We start from the raw sequence: 22,582 nt of genomic DNA on the forward strand, positions 1-22,582 counted from the left end.
TATTTAAATTTATTTGAATGCAAATTTTATAAAATTTATTAAAAAATAATTCCGTCATGAAGTTCAGAGTCCTCGGTTGGGACCTGGTGAAGGTCATTCCATTAAAAAACATGGCGATGGATCCTTCCTCCATGGAAGCCACCGGCAGACTGACCTCCCACCACTAATGCCAACGTATAAATATATCGCCAGCTAGTATGATGTCATGTCCGCCATCATGTTTTAGTCTGCTGGAGGGCACTATCTTGGAATCGAAATACTGTTTTCGCCCAACACCATGTTAATTTAATTTTTACCTGCTAGAGTGCAGAACGACCCGCCAATTTGAAATTTGTCTGCCATCTTGAAATCTTTAATTATTTAGCCAGAAATTCGAAAAAAAAAAAATAATTCATCAAAAATATTGCTTTTTAAAATAATGATTATCTTATCACCTTAGTTATATACTTGATCAATGCAAAAATTGTTTATTTTAAACAAAAATGCTTATTTAATAAAATATGGCAAAAAATCCTAAAAGAGGCATAAATTCCTCATGTCCCAAATTACAGCTGATTCGATACGAGCGATTCTAGTCCATTTTTCGATCCTTGCAAAAAAATATAATTGAATTAAAAATACCATAAAAACAGGTTCAATAAAACAACAAAATAACAAACAAAACATGTATTACATAAATACTACACTACTATGTGAACACTCACTAAAGTTAGCAATCTAATAAATATTCAGTTCTTGCATTGGCTTGAGCTGACTAATTCTCAGCTCCAAATGGTTTACTGAAGACAGAAACCAGTCAGATATTTTTCCTACATGGTATATTTCTTCCCGAGTTTATCAATGCAATTTTTTTAACAGAATGCTTCCCATCGTCGGAATTGTAAATGGGAGTATTCACTATCTTGAATGCAAACTTGTTCACTTGTTCCTCGAACCGATACGGTTTATCATAATACGCAGTCCAGCAACACGTTATATTTTAAAGGTCCGTACGTTGCGACTCCATCAGTAAGCTGATCGTTTATGTTCTGCTTGATATCGTCAAGAAAATCACAAATGTATTTTGACTCACTAAACGTATTTAGATAATAGTAGACTTTCAACTTTCCACGAAATGCAGATTGCGCCAAGTGGAATCCATTATCACTTACCTGCAAGTCACAGAGCACAGTCTTGTGTTTAGTGTCATGTCCAGCAGTCTGCCTGTGTGCTTGTACGCGCACGAGTCTCCAACCTAAACCGAGGGGTCGAAATGTCTGCAGGTAGTTCCACAGCAAGGCACGTGGATTTCACCTCTACAGTTTTTTCGCGTGTCGTCTCGAGCTGTCAATACGAGTAAACCACGAATGAAACAGCGAAACTTCGCACAAGAAGGTTTCTTCGTACATTTACTTATTTCGTGTCTTCGTGCGTCATTGGTCAAGGTCATCTAAGATGGCCGCCGTGGCGTGGCCGACACCACCGACACCACACCTTAAACCCTGTCCCCGAACCGGCCAGCATATACTACTCATATTGCTCACGCCATCTCAATAACATCTTACCTCCATGCTCAAGGCTGCGAGATGGACTACAGTTTCTCTGACACCGCGTGTTCACGTACGAGCCTTTCAACAGCTACAGTCACGAATTTTGGTATAAATGCATCTAAATGGTTTTAAAAGTTTTTTTTTAATCTCCCAATTCCAGTTGATAGTTATATTTTCCGCGCCTTCACAGGTGAGAGAGGGAAACTCAGTAATGGGTCGAGACTAGTGAATCTGACGCTATTTCACTGTTATAGACCATCAAAAATCATGCAAGAAAATTTCAATGTAAAATTAAAATGTTATAAAAAAGGTTTTTGGTTAGGTTACTGGACATTTAGGAACTAACAGACCTTTGTTACAAAATGGGGGGATAGGGTTTGAAAGGATAGCCTGACTTATTCACTAATATTCACATCAGTATCGGTCTGCAACGTGAGAACGACGCACGCCTCACGTCGGGGCGTGTGAGCGCAACACTGTCCCAAACACCAGGCACCAGTCTCACCAGCGTCGCATCAACAACTCCGCCTCTTCGACGTCACCTTGAGTTTCGCTCTTCGCCCTGAAGCCGCAGTCGCTTGTCGCCGGGAAAATCCCCTGCTCTCTGTTATCGCAAACTGCACCTCGCTGGTATCTGTATCACTACCAACATCTCCAACTCAAAACCATGACCGTAGTGGGCGGGGTAGGGATGGGGATAAAAAATATCCAGTTGGCAGGGTAGGGTTGGGGGGGGGGGGGCAAAAACCCCCAGTAGGCGGGGTAAGGTTGGTGGGACAAAAACCCCCAGTTAGCGGGGTAGGGTTGGCGGGACAAAAAACCCCAGTTGGCGGGGTAGGGTTGGGGGGACAAAAAAACCCAGTTGGCGGGATAGGGTTGGGGGGGGGGACAAAAACACCCAGTTGGCGGGGTAAGGTTGGTGGGACAAAAACTCCCAGTTGGCGGGGTAGGGTTGGCGGGACAAAAACCCCCAGTTAGCGGGGTAGGGTTGGGGGGACAAAACCCCCAGTTGGCGGGGTAGGGTTGGGGGGACAAAAACCCCCAGGGTCCCGACATCACAAGGGCCCCGGTTACATTGCAAAACTTATATTGTTTAAGTTTATCCTGATGGCAGGACGAAATTTACAAATTTGGGAACCTTACGTTATGCGATATCTTCATATCACGTTTACAGTCGTGGCCGCGGTGACTTTGTATTTGCACAAGCAAATCTGCCTGGAAGAAAATTATAACAGACTACAAGTGTGTGTGTGTGTATTATATGAGTTTGTGTAATGTGTGTGTCTACAAGTGTGTGTCTTGTCTAAAAGCTTGTGTATATTATCAAGTTTTACATAAATTATTAAGTTTTTAAATTTAAAAAAAATTGTCATATTTTTTTTAAAAAGATATAAAGGAATTAAAATTAAGTTTCATTAATAGAAACATAATAAAAAATTTATACAGCATGATGATCTCTTAAATTACTGCAGTGATTTGGAAAGGGGTAGCGGGAGTGTTTTAAGAGTCGAGTATTGGGTAATGGGAAGAGAGGCCGACCTAATGGTTTGACCCGGGGCCCCTAATTTCTCTCGACGGATGGCCCAGACTCGCCAGTATCGCGGTCCCGCTGGTCTACCCAGGGCCGGTGCGTCCATACAGTCGAACCAGGCAACCGCCTAGGGCGCCAAGTAGCTGGGGGCGGCGCAGCACGACACATAACAGTTGATATCATATGTTTAACGATTATTGAAACTAGATGGAAATGGATTTTTGTAACAGTTTGGAATGTTTACATTGAATATAAGTAATTATTTAAAGTCCACGGTGACCTGTTTATGATTTGTAATAAGTAAAAAAAAGTAAAAAAAAAACACAAGCCTGCTTACATTTGATTGTTGACAAAATCTTTGGCTTACGTGATGTATTTTGAGGCAAGGAAAAACATTTTTGGGGTGTCCGGCCGTGGTGGGGGGGGGGGGGGGCATTAAGAGGTTTTTCGCCTAGGGCTCTCGGCTGATCTCACTGAGTCTCGTCGACCAGGGCCTTGTAATTAATACACCCTTTTATGAAAGCCCGCACCAATATCTTGTAACCTTCCAATTGTATCGTAACATGAGGCGATGGACAAAACCGTCCAAGACGCCTATTGGCGTACCCAAGGAGCCGATGACACAAGTATCGTGCGGGTGATGTAGATTCTCACGCATGTACCGAGGGAAGGGGTAGAGTTCACTGACAGGACACGTGCGATTACGCCACATGTCATTCTGGAGGGGTATACATAACAAAGTGAAAACATCGAAACAATCCGAACCGAAACAAATGGATTTGAAATACAATCAAACAAAACGAAATGATATGAAACCTAATGTATCCAAACAAAATGAATTATTACAACACAAATGAAATGAAAAGTATCCAAATGTAATGAGATAAATGAAATGAAGTGAAATTACATGAAACAGAATCAAAATAAACCAATTCTAATGAAATAAAACGATTTTAAAAGAAAAGAATTTCAATTAATTCCCAAGTCGGCCATGCTTGGGTAGGCTGGCCGATGTAGGACTGTGCCGTAACAATATATTCCTGTGAAGGCTTTGTCCAACAACACATTAGAGAGGAAGGTTTTTTGGTACAACAAAAGTCTCCTACCGGAGAGAGGGTTGATGAAGGCATGGCATGGTTCAACAACACGCTAGGGAGGAAGTTCATGGAACAACAATAGCCTTCTACCTAAGAGAGAGTTGATGAAGGTATGGCATGCTTCAAAAACACACTAGGGAGGAAGGTCGTGGTGCAACAATAGCTTCCTACCGGAGAGAGGGTTGATGAAGGCATGGCATGCTTCAACAACACGCTAGTGAGGGAGGTCGTGGTACAACAAAATCCTCTTACCGGAGAGAGGGTTTATGAAGGCATGGTATGCTTCAACAACACACTAGGGAGGGAGATCGTGGTACAACAATAGCCTCCTATTTGAGAGAGGGTTGATGAAGGCATGGCATGCTTCAACAACACGCTAGTGAGGGAGGTCGTGGTACAACAAAATCCTCTTACCGGAGAGAGGGTTTATGAAGGCATGGCATGCTTCAACAACACGCTAGGGAGGGAGATCGTGGTACAACAATAGCCTCCTATTTGAGAGAGGGTTGATGAAGGCATGGCATGCTTCAACAACACGCTAGGGAGGGGAGTTCGTGGTACAACGATAGCCTCCTTGCGAATAGAGGGTTGAAGAAGGCATGACATGGTCTAACAACACGCTAGGGAGGAAGGTCGTGGTACAACAATAGCCTCCTATCTGAGAGAGGGTGATGAAGGCATGGCATGCTTCAACAAAAAACTAGGGAGGAAGGTCGTGGTACAACAATAGCCTCCTATCTGAGAGAGTGTTGATGAAGGAATGGCATGGTCCAACGACACGCTAGGGAGGGGAGTTCGTGGTACAACGATAGCCTCCTTCCGAATAGAGGGTTGAAGAAGGCATGGCATGGTTCAACAACACTCTAGTGAGGGAGGTCGTGGAACAACAATAGCCTCCTACCTGAGACAGGGTTGATGAAGGCATGGCATGGTTCAACAACATGCTAGTGAGGGAGGTCGTGGTACAACAATAGCCTCCTACTGGAGAGAGGGTTGGTGAAGGCATGGCATGGTCCAACAACACGCTAGGGAGGGAGGTCGTGGTAAAAGAATAGCCTCCTACCGAAGAGAGGGTTGATGAAGGCATGGCATGGTCCAACAACACGCTAGGGAGGGAGGTCGTGGTAAAACAATAGCCTCCTACCGAAGAGAGGGTTGATGAAGGCATGGCATGGTTCAACAACATGCTAGTGAGGGAGGTCGTGGTACAACAATAGCCTCCTACTGGAGAGAGGGTTGGTGAAGGCATGGCATGGTCCAACAACACGCTAGGGAGGGAGGTCGTGGTAAAAGAATAGCCTCCTACCGAAGAGAGGGTTGATGAAGGCATGGCATGGTCCAACAACACGCTAGGGAGGGAGGTCGTGGTAAAACAATAGCCTCCTACCGAAGAGAGGGTTGATGAAGGCATGGCATGGTTCAACAACATGCTAGTGAGGGAGGTCGTGGTACAACAATAGCCTCCTACCGGAGAGAGGGTTGATGAAGGCATGTCATGGTCCAACAACACGCTAGTGAGGGAGGTCGTGGTACCCTACCGGAGGGCTGGCGTGCTGACCGCAGTGAACCTGGCGACGCTGTGCGGCGGCTGCATCGTGACGTGGGTGTCCCCGGCGCTGACCTCGCTGGCGGAGCAGACCTCGCTGGTGCTGACGACGGCCGAGCAGTCGTGGGTGGGCTCGATGCAGCTGCTGGCGAGCGTGCTGGGCCCCGCCCCGGCCGTGTTCCTGGTGCGACTCTACGGTTGCCGTGCGACGCTGATGGCGGTGGCTACCGTGTACGCGTGCGGCTGGGTCCTCGTGGCGGCCATGCGCTCCGTCCAGGTGCTGCTGGTCGGGAGGTTCGTCCTGGGGCTGGCCATGGGCGCCACCTTCGCCGTGCTGCCCATCTACACTGGCGAGATCGCGCAGGTGAGGCCTTGCCGTCGACGTGCCTACCTCACCTTGACGTCTCTTCTATGACCCTCATCTGGCAATACATAACCACGGTTGCTAAATGTTGCACTTTTACAAGTCAAGCGTAGTCTATACCTAATGTTTGCATATTTGTCAAAAATTAAAAAGAAATAGTACTCTACTGATTTTGTTCACAACATTCTTGGCAGCAGCTGGATGGAATCTATCTGCTGTCATGCTAATGTCTAATGTTTTTGAACAATTTATCACTACATGTGTTGAACGTGCAGGTTTTTTTTCTTTGCTTAAATAGGTGGACTTAAATTGTTCGACCAATCACCTTCCAAACAAAAACCACCTGGATCATATTCTGGGTGAGGAATAAACCTTGTTTCTTCACATGTTGGAACCACGGCAGATGTTACAGTGAGCCTTCATGTATCTTACGGGTGCACATGCCATTGTTACATCCTCATTGTATCATCCACCGTCCCTCTCTTGTGTCCTACATGTGAATAAGTCGCAGAATATCGGGCTTGCGCGAACAGGATATCGGAGCAGTGAGGTGGCGCTGTTGTCGATGTGTAGAGTACATACAAACGTCGATCAAGTAAAAGGGGCATTTTCTGTGTGGTGTTGAAGAGGACAGTGTATTTTCTTACACTCTAAAACATGTTTACAAAAAGTGATCAGCGGTCGTGGATTAAAATCGTGGATTAAAATCGAGATGGCCCGAGGCACAAATGCATCGCAATGTTAACAAGGATTATCTGAAGCCTGTGGAGCGAAAGCGTTACTGCATGACACGGTTGCACGATGGGTCAAAGCGTTTCGAGCTTGTCAGACTGAGAATGCTGATTTGCACCGCACAGGTCAGCCATCTATTCCTCAACATCATGTTTACATCGTGAGTGGTCTCCTTTCCATAGGTCGTCGTTGGACTGTACAGGAAAATATATCAGCTAACTTTGGGCTCAGTCGTCAAATTGTGTGGCACTTACTGAAGAAAGATTTAACATGAGGGAATTTTTCATCCTGCTGGGTTCCACATAACATAATCAGATCCTGAAACCACTCATAGACATCGTGTGTGGTCCCCTTTCCATAGATCGTCGACGTACTGTACAGGGAAATATATCAGCTAAATTTGGGCACAGTCGTCAAATTGTGTGGCACGTACTGAAGGAAGGACTTAACATGAGGAAAATTGCATCCTGGCTGGGTTACACATCGCATAATCAGTTCCTGCAACCACTCATGGACAAAGCACAAATGTTTTAGACACATATGTGTAATGTTGCAGGAATGTTACCATGGTTCAGTGAGTCATTGTTTGTGTGGCATATATGTGCGCACATATATGAAATGTTGCTGCGGGGTTGTCGACAGGCTGAGGTTCGCGGCGTGCTGGGCTCCTTCTTCATGCTGTTCTTCACGTCGGGCTTCCTGCTCGAGTACAGCGTCGGGCCGTTCGTGTCGTACCTGGCGCTGGCGCTGCTGTCCGGCGCGCTGCCTCTGGCGCTGCTGGCGGGACTGCTGCTGGTGCCAGACTCGCCGCGCCAGCTGCTGGCGAGGGGCAGGGTGGACGAGGCGCGCGCGGCGCTCGCCTGGCTCAGGAACTGCTCCGGCGAGGAGGTCTCCACCGAGCTTGAGCTCATCAAGGTCAGCTCTGAGCTCACTTCGTCCTCAGACACCAGCGCTCTTTCCCAACCGGCGGGTCGCGACCCACTAGTGGGTTTGTCTTGCCATTGTTTCAATGATCATTCATTTTGTTTTACCATGAGACGATCTCTGGCCACATGGACACGCACGATGCGGATAACAACTGTTCCGAAATGCACTCAGAAACAATTTTTTTTTACTGGATAATTTATTGCGTATCTCGTATTTCAGGGGCACGTACCAGAATCGGTTAGTCATTAATTAACCTTTTTCGATGTGACGCAAGGTTTCCAACAGCCGAATTCGGTGATTTATAACGGAAAATTTTTTTATCATGTGTAAAGAAAGAACGGTCCACGAAATGTATAAATTTTCAAATTTCGCCTCATTCCGTTCAGTATTTCAAAAGTTATTGACGTTTGAATTCGGTCCCATATATCTTCCACTAGTGGGTTACAGGTGGGTCGCGACTCGATCCTGAAGCTATCAAAAACCATCGCATAAACCATCAGAAAAGATAAGAAGAATCAAAACAAATCGAATTGTGCTTTGCTACAAAGGGCTTTTATTTTTTCCATCATTTTCATATCAGAACACAAATTGTTTGTCAATAAGCAATCTGTATCTTCAAAAAACCATACATATTTAAAATATTTTATGGTCTATTATATATACGTAAGGAATGGATGCGATACAAATAATGTTTTTTTTTTTTTTTTTACTCCACCATGGACCGATGGACCGTGGAGGTATTCCGATTAGGAAAGGTGGGTCGCCAGCTGAAAAGGGTTGGGAACCACTGCTCTAAACACAGCTTGGCCTTTGTGACTTGGCACTGATCTTATTCACATGCCATAAATTCTGAACTCGTTATGTGATAATTGGGTTCCAAATATGTGTCTTTATTGCAAGGGTTTAAAGATGACTTGTGTCATTTAAATTCACATAGTGAATGCGTACCAATTTTTACAAAGTTCTTTGAAATGATTTTTTTTAAATATTTTAATAACAGTTTGAAAAGTATACTTATGGGATCCCACTAAGTTTTTATTCCAAAACCGTTATTGTAATAACAAGAGCGGCATTCAAACTCAACTTTATCTAATATTCGATTAAAAACACTCCACATGTGCATTCTCTCAATGTCACTTAGCTTTATATGTTAGTTAAAACTTGAGCTCACTACTGATTTTGTACTTGAGAAACCATTTTTTTCACATCACATTTATTTCTCACCTTGAATTTTATATTTTACTATTTAGGCTAACTTTGAGGCATATATACATATACTAAAAAAATAAAAGCTCTTTCAACAATTAGAGGGGCAGCATGCAAACATTAATGATAGTTTTTATCTTTTTGATCTTGGAAATTTATACAATTCCCAAAACCATTAAACCTGCTCTCCTTGAAGTAACCTTGTGTAGTCGAAGGAGAAGTTTGAGGTAGGGAGGAAACAAAATAAAATAGCTCATCGTGCAAGTGGTGGTACTGCTTGGGAAATGTGCTGCATTATTTATCTGTGTAATGTTGATAAATTTTCATATTTCCAGATGATATTATGAGTTTTATCTGAAAAAAAATTATTTTTCACTGATTAAAATTAATGTGTAGGAAGAAAGTGAGATTAACTCTACAAACTGAGTAGCCTGCTAATGAGAGTTCATTCCTCTCCATGAAAATATTTGGAGTTGTTGAAGGTAAAGTAGCTTGGCTTCTGGGTTGTAGCCGTGTTCTTGGCAAATAATTCACCGACGTTTCGGTCGACATTGCAGTCGCCATCATCAGGAAGCAGTTACTCACCATCCCTGGTGATGACGACTGCAATGTCGACCGAAACGTCGGTGAATTATTTGCCAAGGATACGGCTACAACCCAGAAGCCAAGCTACTTGAGACAATGGCTGTGAAAGCCTACGAACATCATTTTTGAGACACAGATAGATAGGAAACTAGGAAAGTGCTCTTTAAGTCAATTGTGGAACATCACCAATAAGTTCAGAAAGTGGTGTCTCCTGCGCCGAGTAGAATGACGCGATGTTGTCCACAGGCTAGCGAGAAGGCGCGGGCCCAGGACAAGGAGAAGAGCTCCTTCCAGCACCTGGCCACGCGGGGGAACCTCAAGGCCCTGGCCCTGTGCCTGGCGCTCTGCTTCTTCCAGCAGATGAGCGGGGCCACCGCCCTCGCCACCTACACGCAGACCATCTTCGCCGCGAGCGGCGCCGGCATCAGCCCCACGCTGTCCACCATCGTGACCGGGGTGTCCATGGTGCTGGCGGGCATCGCGTCCTGCCTGCTCATCGACCTCGTGGGCCGCAGACCGCTCATCTTCGTGTCCTCTGCCGGGGTCGCCTCGTCCATGGTGGGGCTCTCCACCTGTTGTGTCACTTGCTCGTCTGCCTTTTGCTCAACACGTCCACAATTTCGGCATTTGTCAGTATCAGCAGACACCATGTTGTTCTGCAATATAAAGACACACACTCTCACACAAGTCATCACTTGCTCGTTTGCCTTTTGCTCAACATGTCCACAATTTCGGCATTTGTCAGTATCAATAGACACCATGTTATTCTGCGATATAAAGACACACACTCTCACACAACCCATTATCACTTGTTCGTTTGCCTTTTGCTCAACACGTCCACAATTTCGGCATTTGTCAGTATCAGCAGACACCATGTTGTTCTACGATATAAAGACACACACTTACACAAGCCATTACCACTTGCTCGTTTGCCTTTTGCTCAACACGTCCACAATTTCTGCATTTGTCAGTATCAGCAGACACCATATTTTTCTGCTATACAAAGACACACACACTCACACAAGCCATTATCACTTGCTCGTTTGCCTTTTGCTCAACACGTCCACAATTTCTGCATTTGTCAGTATCAGCAGACACCATGTTGTTCTGCTATATAAAGACACACACACTCACACAAGCCATTATCACTTGCTCGTTTGCCTTTTGCTTAACACGTCCACAATTTCGGCATTTGTCAGTATCAGCAGACACCATGTTGTTCTACGATATAAAGACACACACTTACACAAGCCATTACCACTTTCTCGTTTGCCTTTTACTTAACACATCCACAATTTCGGCTTTTGTCAGTATCAGCAGACATCATGTTGTTCTGCAATATAAGGAAACACACTCTCACACAAGTCTTCACTTGTTCGTTTGCCTTTTGTTCAACACGTCCACAATTTCTGCATTTGTCAGTATCAGCAGACACCATGTTGTTTTCTATATAAAGACACACACACTCACACAAGCCATTATCACTTGCTCGTTTGCCTTTTGCTCAACACGTCCACAATTTCGGCATTTGTCAGTATCAGCAGACACCATGTTGTTCTGCAATATAAGGAAACATACTCTCACACAAGTCATCACTTGCTCGTTTGCCTTTTGCTCAACACGTCCACAATTTCTGCATTTGTCAGTATCAGCAGACACCATGTTGTTCTGCAATATAAGGAAACACACTCTCACACAAGTCATCACTTGCTCGTTTGCCTTTTGCTCAACTACTTCACAATTTCTGCATTTGTCAGTATCAGCAGACACCATGTTGTTCTGCTATACAAAGACACACACACTCACACAAGCCATTATCACTTGCTCGTTTGCCTTTTGCTCAACACGTCCACAATTTCTGCATTTGTCAGTATCAGCAGACATCATGTTGTTCTGCAATATAAGGAAACACACTCTCACACAAGTCGTCACTTGTTCGTTTGCCTTTTGTTCAACACGTCCACAATTTCTGCATTTGTCAGTATCAGCAGACACCATGTTGTTTTCTATATAAAGACACACACACTCACACAAGCCATTATCACTTGCTCGTTTGCCTTTTGCTCAACACGTCCACAATTTCTGCATTTGTCAGTATCAGCAGACACCATGTTGTTCTGCAATATAAGGAAACACACTCTCACACAAGTCATCACTTGCTCGTTTGCCTTTTGCTCAACACGTCCACAATTTCTGCATTTGTCAGTATCAGCAGACACCATGTTGTTCTGCAATATAAGGAAACACACTCTCACACAAGTCATCACTTGCTCGTTTGCCTTTTGCTCAACTACTTCACAATTTCTGCATTTGTCAGTATCAGCAGACACCATGTTGTTCTGCTATACAAAGACACACACACTCACACAAGCCATTATCACTTGCTCGTTTGCCTTTTGCTCATCACGTCCACAATTACGGCATTTGTCAGTATCAGCAGACACCATGTTGTTCTACGATATAAAGACACACACTTACACAAGCCATTACCACTTGCTCGTTTGCCTTTTGCTCAACACGTCCACAATTTCGGCATTTGTCAGTATCAGCAGACACCATGTAGTTCTGCGATATAAAGACTCACACTTACTCACACAAGCCATTACCACTTGCTCGTTTGCCTTTTGCTCAACACGTCCACAATTTCTGCATTTGTCAGTATCAGCAGACACCATGTTATTTTCCGATATAAAGACACACACACTCACACAAGCTATTATCACTTGCTCGTTTGCCTTTAGCTCAACACATCCACAATTTCGGCATTTGTCAGTTTCAGCAGACACCATGTTCTACGATATAACGACACACACACACAAAGCCATAACAATAACGGTTATTTACAGACTCGGGAAGTTTACAAACACATCGACAGATCGCACTTAAGGTTAAGTACGATTAAGAAAATTGGTGTGGGAATTATTGTTCTGATCGCCTCCCTCACCCAATATGTACCTGTTTGTTCTATCTAGAACTTGATGGGTGTGATTATCAAATGTGTCAATACACCAACCTGGTTTGTTATGTTCCCATTCATATTGTATGTGTATACCAACTCATTGTATTAATGAATATGGCCAACAGCCAACTTCAGAGAAAACTCATAGAGTAATCTGAGAGATAACTACTAAAACACATATGTTTATATTCATCTTTCATTCAGGCGACTCTTTCACAATTTAAGTGGACACCTGCAGAACATGCGACCATTACATTAATGTTGACTACCATTGATTTGGGACACCATCAAATTAAAAGTGTTTCTTGAATGGTTCTTGCAATGTGGGAGATGGGCTTAAAATTATTTTTGTGGACATACACCATTCTTGGTTACACTGTATGCCATAAAAAAACATTTTTTGCCACTAAATTGGAAGTGTATACACTCTTTAAAATCTCCCTTCTATCCTATCCCCCCTCAAATGCCTCAGAAAAACCACGAAGTCAGAGTCGCAACTGAATCCTTCTAAACTGGTTACACAGTCAAACAATCGAAAATCGAATGAGACTTCCAGACGTTTTCCCTAACGAGGTCCCAATTCTTCAGCTGTTAAGTTGGTGCACATGCACCCGTCCCTAGTGATTAATTGTACGAAGTTCATACATACTACACACAGCCTACAGTTTTGGTGGTGTTTACATAAAAATATTGTTTTGTTCAACTCCTTTATGTTAGAGGTAATTATTTTCTTTACATTTAAACTCATCTCTGTTACTTCAATTAAACACATGTTTGCAATATTAATGTGACCTTACAAATTGTCACATTATAGTTCAATATTATTTTTATTCGCATATAAGTAGTAAAATTAACAGTGAATATTATCAAAGTTTTTAATTAATGCCATAGTTTCCTTTAAAGGTATTGTTACATTGTATTATTTGCTCATGTCTAGTAAATTATCTTACATTATATATTTAAAAATAGATAAGCAAAAATTTTTATTGATTTTTTTACTGAACTTGAAATTTATAAAGAGGCAGGAACAAAATAATGTTGGAAAGGAATCATCTATTGCATAGCTTAAGAAGCTATACCAGCATGTGTCTAGTCGAGAACTGGTACAGCAATTTTAATTACAGTTGTCTATGGTTTTCCGAAATATCAGTTACAGCGAATGGTTTTGACCAATATAAATGCTTAGCATAGGCGTGCCCAGACATTTCCATTAGGGGGGGCCCTGCTAAATTTTTTAAATCAGAAGCTGAATTTAGAATGTTAAATAGCCTAAATACATTCACTCATTGCCGTGTTTATATTTTTGTGCAGTATCAACGAGATATGTTTACTAGTTAATATTTATATCCGTATAATTGAAACAATATTGAAAATATGTTTTTTTTATCCATAGACAATGTTTAAAGGGTACTTACACATTTCCCCCCTCCGAATTTTCCAATAGCTTGGTCCAGATCTACCTTGAAATGAACTTCTTTTTAGTGAATGCAAACACAGCAATTCAGACAACAGAACTTTAACAAACCTCTTAATTTTTTTTTTTTTTTTTTTGCTTGGTCATGACCTCGTGTTTTAAATAAACTAAGTCGGCTGTATTTCCAGAACGATAAAATGTTTAAAAATATTGGTATTGCTGCAACACTGAAAAACAGTTTGAGTGTAACAGTGCCAGGAATATACGAATATTAACGAACGCATTAGAGAAAATGCCGATCTGAGTGATTACATTGGGGAGGGGGGGCATGGCTAACCTGGCCCCCCCTGTAGGCACGCCTATGATGCTTAGTTGTGCATTTGTTTCAGATTCTTCTTGGCACATACTTTCATATGAAGGAAATCGGAGATGTTTCTAAATATGGAGTGTTGCCTATCACATGCGCTATTGGATTCAACATTTTCTACGGCATAGGTGAGATATTTTTATTGCTGTTAACAGTTTAAGACTGAAAAAACTTAAACTTTTACTAAACATCACAAAGTTTATTCAATGGTCAGTTCCAGATTTAATTTTCCGTTTAAAATATTTCGATAGGGTAAAGTTGTCCTCGAAATCGTTTTCATGAGTGTATAGTAGTGTGTTATATATGAACCTAAATGTACTGCCCATAATGTGTACGTCAATCCTTAATGCTTCCACGCACAAGTATCTCACCTGACACACAGTTATACAGTTGGCACCACGCCTCCACGGGGTCACGTGGTTGGTTATCCTTTGTTGGGAAACACGTGTTCTTGAAACTCAGAGTATTGAGACACCAATTTCAAAAACAGATATTTGAAAAATAGTCAAAAATTGTTCATTGCACTCTTAAGGTCTAGAGGGAGATAATAACTCAATTGATTTTTTTTTTTTCATTATTTTTTTCAAAAATGTTTACAAAAAACATGTTACAAATAATAATTACAAATAATGTATGTATGTTTATGTTTTAAAAATGTCTGTGATGGTTCATGTATATAATAATTTCTAAAATGCAAAATTCCACTCACATGTGAGCCAGTGTTAAAGGTAAAGAGGTACTAGGCCTCGCCATATTGCGATTTCAAGAACTGAATACCTACCGCTTGCAGTAAAGCTTCTGTATTGATTTTTTTTATTGACATTTCATAGGACTTAGCTTTGACTACTTGTTGAAGTCAACGTTTGTGAGTTGGCGTGATTATCACGACGGTTGTAGTCACCTACGTGAAAATTATAATTTTTTTCCTCGTGGCGCTAACTGACTAGAACCTGTTAGTAAATATGTGTGGTGGCAACAAGGTGTAGAAGGCTTGGGAGATACTATTTATGCCTTGACATGCCACAAATTGGGATAACCTAACCGACCACTTTTAATACTTGAATTCATTTTTTTTTTCCTGCGCAAAAATAAAACAAATCCCGAGGTTGGCCGAAGGTGAATTGTTCGGGCGTGTTCGGGCAGGGGACAGAACTTGATGTACATCTTTGGCTTCTCGTAATCTCTCTCGCGGGAGATCTATTGCACTCGCTCGGCTCCGAGCTGCGGCGGCTGAAGGGGGACTGTTGTGACGCAGGCTGGGGGCCAGTGCCCATGACGGTCGCCGCCGAGGTCTTCTCCGGCGAGGTCAAGGAGCGGGCCGTGTTCCTGACCATGGCCTGCCTCAACTTCCTGGGCTTCCTCAACGCGCGCTTCTTCCTGGAGGTGGCCGAGCGCGTGGGCATGGGCCCCTGCTTCTGGTTCTTCGGCGGCTGCAGCCTGGCCGGCGCGCTGGCGGCCTTCCTCTGGCTGCCGGAGACCCGGGGCCGCTCACTCGCGCAGATACAGGCCTCCTTCCACGGCTGAGCCCGGGGGCTGGTCTCAGTAGCGCCTGCTGCCCTGGTGGCATGGTGGCCTTCCTCTGGCTGCCGGAGACCCGGGGCCGCTCACTCGCGCAGATACAGGCCTCCTTCCACGGCTGAGCCCGGGGGCTGGTCTCAGTAGCGCCTGCTGCCCTGGTGGCATGGTGGCCTTCCTCTGGCTGCCGGAGACCCGGGGCCGCTCACTCGCGCAGATACAGGCCTCCTTCCACGGCTGAGCCCGGGGGCTGGTCTCAGTAGCGCCTGCTGCCCTGGTGGCATGGTGGCCTTCCTCTGGCTGCCGGAGACCCGGGGCCGCTCACTCGCGCAGATACAGGCCTCCTTCCACGGCTGAGCCCGGGGGCTGGTCTCAGTAGCGCCTGCTGCCCTGGTGGCATGGTGGCCTTCCTCTGGCTGCCGGAGACCCGGAGCCGCTCACTCGCGCAGATACAGGCCTCCTTCCACGGCTGAGCCCGGGGGCTGGTCTCAGGAGCACCTGCTGCCCTGGTGGCATGGTGGCCTTCCTCTGGCTGCCGGAGACCCGGGGCCGCTCACTGGCGCAGATACAGGCCTCCTTCCACGGCTGAGCCCGGGGGCTGGTCTCAGGAGCACCTGCTGCCCTGGTGGCATGGTGGCCTTCCTCTGGCTGCCGGAGACCCGGGGCCGCTCACTCGCGCAGATACAGGCCTCCTTCCACGGCTGAGCCCGGGGGCTGGTCTCAGGAGCACCTGCTGCCCTGGTGGCATGGTGGCCTTCCTCTGGCTGCCCGAGACCCGGGGCCGCTCACTCGCGCAGATACAGGCCTCCTTCCACGGCTGAGCCCGGGGGCTGGTCTCAGGAGCACCTGCTGCCCTGGTGGCATGGCGGCCTTCCTCTGGCTGCCCGAGACCCGGGGCCGCTCACTCGCGCAGATACAGGCCTCCTTCCACGGCTGAGCCCGGGGGCTGGTCTCAGGAGCACCTGCTGCCCTGGTGGCATGGTGGCCTTCCTCTGGCTGCCGGAGACCCGGGGCCGCTCACTCGCGCAGATACAGGCCTCCTTCCACGGCTGAGCCCGGGGGCTGGTCTCAGGAGCACCTGCTGCCCTGGTGGCATGGTGGCCTTCCTCTGGCTGCCGGAGACCCGGGGCCGCTCACTGGCGCAGATACAGGCCTCCTTCCACGGCTGAGCCCGGGGGCTGGTCTCAGTAGCGCCTGCTGCCCTGGTGGCATGGTGGCCTTCCTCTGGCTGCCGGAGACCCGGGGCCGCTCACTCGCGCAGATACAGGCCTCCTTCCACGGCTGAGCCCGGGGGCTGGTCTCAGTAGCGCCTGCTGCCCTGGTGGCATGGTGGCCTTCCTCTGGCTGCCGGAGACCCGGGGCCGCTCACTGGCGCAGATACAGGCCTCCTTCCACGGCTGAGCCCGGGGGCTGGTCTCAGTAGCGCCTGCTGCCCTGGTGGCATGGTGGCCTTCCTCTGGCTGCCGGAGACCCGGGGCCGCTCACTCGCGCAGATACAGGCCTCCTTCCACGGCTGAGCCCGGGGGCTGGTCTCAGGAGCACCTGCTGCCCTGGTGGCATGGTGGCCTTCCTCTGGCTGCCGGAGACCCGGGGCCGCTCACTGGCGCAGATACAGGCCTCCTTCCACGGCTGAGCCCGGGGGCTGGTCTCAGTAGCGCCTGCTGCCCTGGTGGCATGGTGGCCTTCCTCTGGCTGCCGGAGACCCGGGGCCGCTCACTGGCGCAGATACAGGCCTCCTTCCACGGCTGAGCCCGGGGGCTGGTCTCAGTAGCGCCTGCTGCCCTGGTGGCATGGTGGCCTTCCTCTGGCTGCCGGAGACCCGGGGCCGCTCACTGGCGCAGATACAGGCCTCCTTCCACGGCTGAGCCCGGGGGCTGGTCTCAGTAGCGCCTGCTGCCCTGGTGGCATGGTGGCCTTCCTCTGGCTGCCGGAGACCCGGGGCCGCTCACTGGCGCAGATACAGGCCTCCTTCCACGGCTGAGCCCGGGGGCTGGTCTCAGTAGCGCCTGCTGCCCTGGTGGCATGGTGGCCTTCCTCTGGCTGCCGGAGACCCGGGGCCGCTCACTGGCGCAGATACAGGCCTCCTTCCACGGCTGAGCCCGGGGGCTGGTCTCAGTAGCGCCTGCTGCCCTGGTGGCATGGTGGCCTTCCTCTGGCTGCCGGAGACCCGGGGCCGCTCACTCGCGCAGATACAGGCCTCCTTCCACGGCTGAGCCCGGGGGCTGGTCTCAGGAGCACCTGCTGCCCTGGTGGCATGGTGGCCTTCCTCTGGCTGCCGGAGACCCGGGGCCGCTCACTCGCGCAGATACAGGCCTCCTTCCACGGCTGAGCCCGGGGGCTGGTCTCAGGAGCACCTGCTGCCCTGGTGGCATGGTGGCCTTCCTCTGGCTGCCGGAGACCCGGGGCCGCTCACTCGCGCAGATACAGGCCTCCTTCCACGGCTGAGCCCGGGGGCTGGTCTCAGGAGCACCTGCTGCCCTGGTGGCATGGTGGCCTTCCTCTGGCTGCCGGAGACCCGGGGCCGCTCACTCGCGCAGATACAGGCCTCCTTCCACGGCTGAGCCAGGTGGCTCGCCGCAGTAGCGCCTGCTGCCCTGGTGGCATGGTGGCCTTCCTCTGGCTGCCGGAGACCAGGGGCCGCTCACTCGCGCAGATACAGGCCTCCTTCCACGGCTGAGCCCGGGGGCTGGTCTCAGTAGCGCCTGCTGCCCTGGTGGCATGGTGGCCTTCCTCTGGCTGCCGGAGACCCGGGGCCGCTCACTCGCGCAGATACAGGCCTCCTTCCACGGCTGAGCCCGGGGGCTGGTCTCAGTAGCGCCTGCTGCCCTGGTGGCATGGTGGCCTTCCTCTGGCTGCCGGAGACCCGGGGCCGCTCACTCGCGCAGATACAGGCCTCCTTCCACGGCTGAGCCCGGGGGCTGGTCTCAGTAGCGCCTGCTGCCCTGGTGGCATGGTGGCCTTCCTCTGGCTGCCGGAGACCCGGGGCCGCTCACTGGCGCAGATACAGGCCTCCTTCCACGGCTGAGCCCGGGGGCTGGTCTCAGGAGCACCTGCTGCCCTGGTGGCATGGTGGCCTTCCTCTGGCTGCCGGAGACCAGGGGCCGCTCACTCGCGCAGATACAGGCCTCCTTCCACGGCTGAGCCCGGGGGCTGGTCTCAGTAGCGCCTGCTGCCCTGGTGGCATGGTGGCCTTCCTCTGGCTGCCGGAGACCCGGGGCCGCTCACTCGCGCAGATACAGGCCTCCTTCCACGGCTGAGCCCGGGGGCTGGTCTCAGTAGCGCCTGCTGCCCTGGTGGCATGGTGGCCTTCCTCTGGCTGCCGGAGACCAGGGGCCGCTCACTCGCGCAGATACAGGCCTCCTTCCACGGCTGAGCCCGGGGGCTGGTCTCAGTAGCGCCTGCTGCCCTGGTGGCATGGTGGCCTTCCTCTGGCTGCCGGAGACCAGGGGCCGCTCACTCGCGCAGATACAGGCCTCCTTCCACGGCTGAGCCCGGGGGCTGGTCTCAGTAGCGCCTGCTGCCCTGGTGGCATGGTGGCCTTCCTCTGGCTGCCGGAGACCCGGGGCCGCTCACTCGCGCAGATACAGGCCTCCTTCCACGGCTGAGCCCGGGGGCTGGTCTCAGTAGCGCCTGCTGCCCTGGTGGCATGGTGGCCTTCCTCTGGCTGCCGGAGACCCGGGGCCGCTCACTCGCGCAGATACAGGCCTCCTTCCACGGCTGAGCCCGGGGGCTGGTCTCAGTAGCGCCTGCTGCCCTGGTGGCATGGTGGCCTTCCTCTGGCTGCCGGAGACCCGGGGCCGCTCACTGGCGCAGATACAGGCCTCCTTCCACGGCTGAGCCCGGGGGCTGGTCTCAGGAGCACCTGCTGCCCTGGTGGCATGGTGGCCTTCCTCTGGCTGCCGGAGACCAGGGGCCGCTCACTCGCGCAGATACAGGCCTCCTTCCACGGCTGAGCCCGGGGGCTGGTCTCAGTAGCGCCTGCTGCCCTGGTGGCATGGTGGCCTTCCTCTGGCTGCCGGAGACCCGGGGCCGCTCACTCGCGCAGATACAGGCCTCCTTCCACGGCTGAGCCCGGGGGCTGGTCTCAGTAGCGCCTGCTGCCCTGGTGGCATGGTGGCCTTCCTCTGGCTGCCGGAGACCCGGGGCCGCTCACTCGCGCAGATACAGGCCTCCTTCCACGGCTGAGCCCGGGGGCTGGTCTCAGTAGCGCCTGCTGCCCTGGTGGCATGGTGGCCTTCCTCTGGCTGCCGGAGACCAGGGGCCGCTCACTCGCGCAGATACAGGCCTCCTTCCACGGCTGAGCCCGGGGGCTGGTCTCAGTAGCGCCTGCTGCCCTGGTGGCATGGTGGCCTTCCTCTGGCTGCCGGAGACCCGGGGCCGCTCACTCGCGCAGATACAGGCCTCCTTCCACGGCTGAGCCCGGGGGCTGGTCTCAGTAGCGCCTGCTGCCCTGGTGGCATGGTGGCCTTCCTCTGGCTGCCGGAGACCAGGGGCCGCTCACTCGCGCAGATACAGGCCTCCTTCCACGGCTGAGCCCGGGGGCTGGTCTCAGTAGCGCCTGCTGCCCTGGTGGCATGGTGGCCTTCCTCTGGCTGCCGGAGACCCGGGGCCGCTCACTCGCGCAGATACAGGCCTCCTTCCACGGCTGAGCCCGGGGGCTGGTCTCAGGAGCACCTGCTGCCCTGGTGGCATGGTGGCCTTCCTCTGGCTGCCGGAGACCCGGGGCCGCTCACTCGCGCAGATACAGGCCTCCTTCCACGGCTGAGCCCGGGGGCTGGTCTCAGGAGCACCTGCTGCCCTGGTGGCATGGTGGCCTTCCTCTGGCTGCCGGAGACCCGGGGCCGCTCACTCGCGCAGATACAGGCCTCCTTCCACGGCTGAGCCCGGGGGCTGGTCTCAGTAGCGCCTGCTGCCCTGGTGGCATGGTGGCCTTCCTCTGGCTGCCGGAGACCCGGGGCCGCTCACTCGCGCAGATACAGGCCTCCTTCCACGGCTGAGCCCGGGGGCTGGTCTCAGTAGCGCCTGCTGCCCTGGTGGCATGGCGGCCTTCCTCTGGCTGCCGGAGACCCGGGGCCGCTCACTGGCGCAGATACAGGCCTCCTTCCACGGCTGAGCCCGGGGGCTGGTCTCAGTAGCGCCTGCTGCCCTGGTGGCATGGCGGCCTTCCTCTGGCTGCCGGAGACCCGGGGCCGCTCACTGGCGCAGATACAGGCCTCCTTCCACGGCTGAGCCCGGGGGCTGGTCTCAGTAGCGCCTGCTGCCCTGGTGGCATGGTGGCCTTCCTCTGGCTGCCCGAGACCCGGGGCCGCTCACTGGCGCAGATACAGGCCTCCTTCCACGGCTGAGCCCGGGGGCTGGTCTCAGGAGCACCTGCTGCCCTGGTGGCATGGTGGCCTTCCTCTGGCTGCCGGAGACCCGGGGCCGCTCACTGGCGCAGATACAGGCCTCCTTCCACGGCTGAGCCCGGGGGCTGGTCTCAGTAGCGCCTGCTGCCCTGGTGGCATGGTGGCCTTCCTCTGGCTGCCCGAGACCCGGGGCCGCTCACTCGCGCAGATACAGGCCTCCTTCCACGGCTGAGCCCGGGGGCTGGTCTCAGTAGCGCCTGCTGCCCTGGTGGCATGGTGGCCTTCCTCTGGCTGCCCGAGACCCGGGGCCGCTCACTCGCGCAGATACAGGCCTCCTTCCACGGCTGAGCCCGGGGGCTGGTCTCAGGAGCACCTGCTGCCCTGGTGGCATGGTGGCCTTCCTCTGGCTGCCGGAGACCCGGGGCCGCTCACTGGCGCAGATACAGGCCTCCTTCCACGGCTGAGCCCGGGGGCTGGTCTCAGTAGCGCCTGCTGCCCTGGTGGCATGGTGGCCTTCCTCTGGCTGCCCGAGACCCGGGGCCGCTCACTCGCGCAGATACAGGCCTCCTTCCACGGCTGAGCCCGGGGGCTGGTCTCAGTAGCGCCTGCTGCCCTGGTGGCATGGTGGCCTTCCTCTGGCTGCCCGAGACCCGGGGCCGCTCACTCGCGCAGATACAGGCCTCCTTCCACGGCTGAGCCCGGGGGCTGGTCTCAGTAGCGCCTGCTGCCCTGGTGGCATGGTGGCCTTCCTCTGGCTGCCGGAGACCCGGGGCCGCTCACTGGCGCAGATACAGGCCTCCTTCCACGGCTGAGCCCGGGGGCTGGTCTCAGTAGCGCCTGCTGCCCTGGTGGCATGGTGGCCTTCCTCTGGCTGCCGGAGACCCGGGGCCGCTCACTCGCGCAGATACAGGCCTCCTTCCACGGCTGAGCCCGGGGGCTGGTCTCAGTAGCGCCTGCTGCCCTGGTGGCATGGTGGCCTTCCTCTGGCTGCCGGAGACCCGGGGCCGCTCACTCGCGCAGATACAGGCCTCCTTCCACGGCTGAGCCCGGGGGCTGGTCTCAGTAGCGCCTGCTGCCCTGGTGGCTTGGTGGCCTTCCTCTGGCTGCCCGAGACCCGGGGCCGCTCACTCGCGCAGATACAGGCCTCCTTCCACGGCTGAGCCCGGGGGCTGGTCTCAGTAGCGCCTGCTGCCCTGGTGGCATGGTGGCCTTCCTCTGGCTGCCCGAGACCCGGGGCCGCTCACTCGCGCAGATACAGGCCTCCTTCCACGGCTGAGCCCGGGGGCTGGTCTCAGGAGCACCTGCTGCCCTGGTGGCATGGTGGCCTTCCTCTGGCTGCCGGAGACCCGGGGCCGCTCACTCGCGCAGATACAGGCCTCCTTCCACGGCTGAGCCCGGGGGCTGGTCTCAGTAGCGCCTGCTGCCCTGGTGGCATGGTGGCCTTCCTCTGGCTGCCCGAGACCCG

General features: G+C 51.4%; 1 protein-coding gene across 1 annotated transcript in view; it reads left to right on the plus strand.

Annotated features, from left to right (window-relative positions):
- LOC134538993 (facilitated trehalose transporter Tret1-2 homolog) overlaps positions 1-22,582 on the plus strand; it is a 57,089-nt gene that overhangs the window by 5,451 nt on the left and 29,056 nt on the right. The window contains exons 3-7 of the mRNA XM_063380655.1: positions 5,721-6,067; positions 7,442-7,714; positions 9,764-10,075; positions 14,280-14,385; positions 15,513-15,723. Coding sequence (XP_063236725.1) covers positions 5,721-6,067; positions 7,442-7,714; positions 9,764-10,075; positions 14,280-14,385; positions 15,513-15,723 — 1,249 coding nt within the window. The remainder of the gene's footprint in view (positions 1-5,720; positions 6,068-7,441; positions 7,715-9,763; positions 10,076-14,279; positions 14,386-15,512; positions 15,724-22,582) is intronic.

Source organism: Bacillus rossius, chromosome 14 (genome assembly GCF_032445375.1).
Source record: "Bacillus rossius redtenbacheri isolate Brsri chromosome 14, Brsri_v3, whole genome shotgun sequence".
Lineage (NCBI taxonomy): Eukaryota > Metazoa > Arthropoda > Insecta > Phasmatodea > Bacillidae > Bacillus > Bacillus rossius.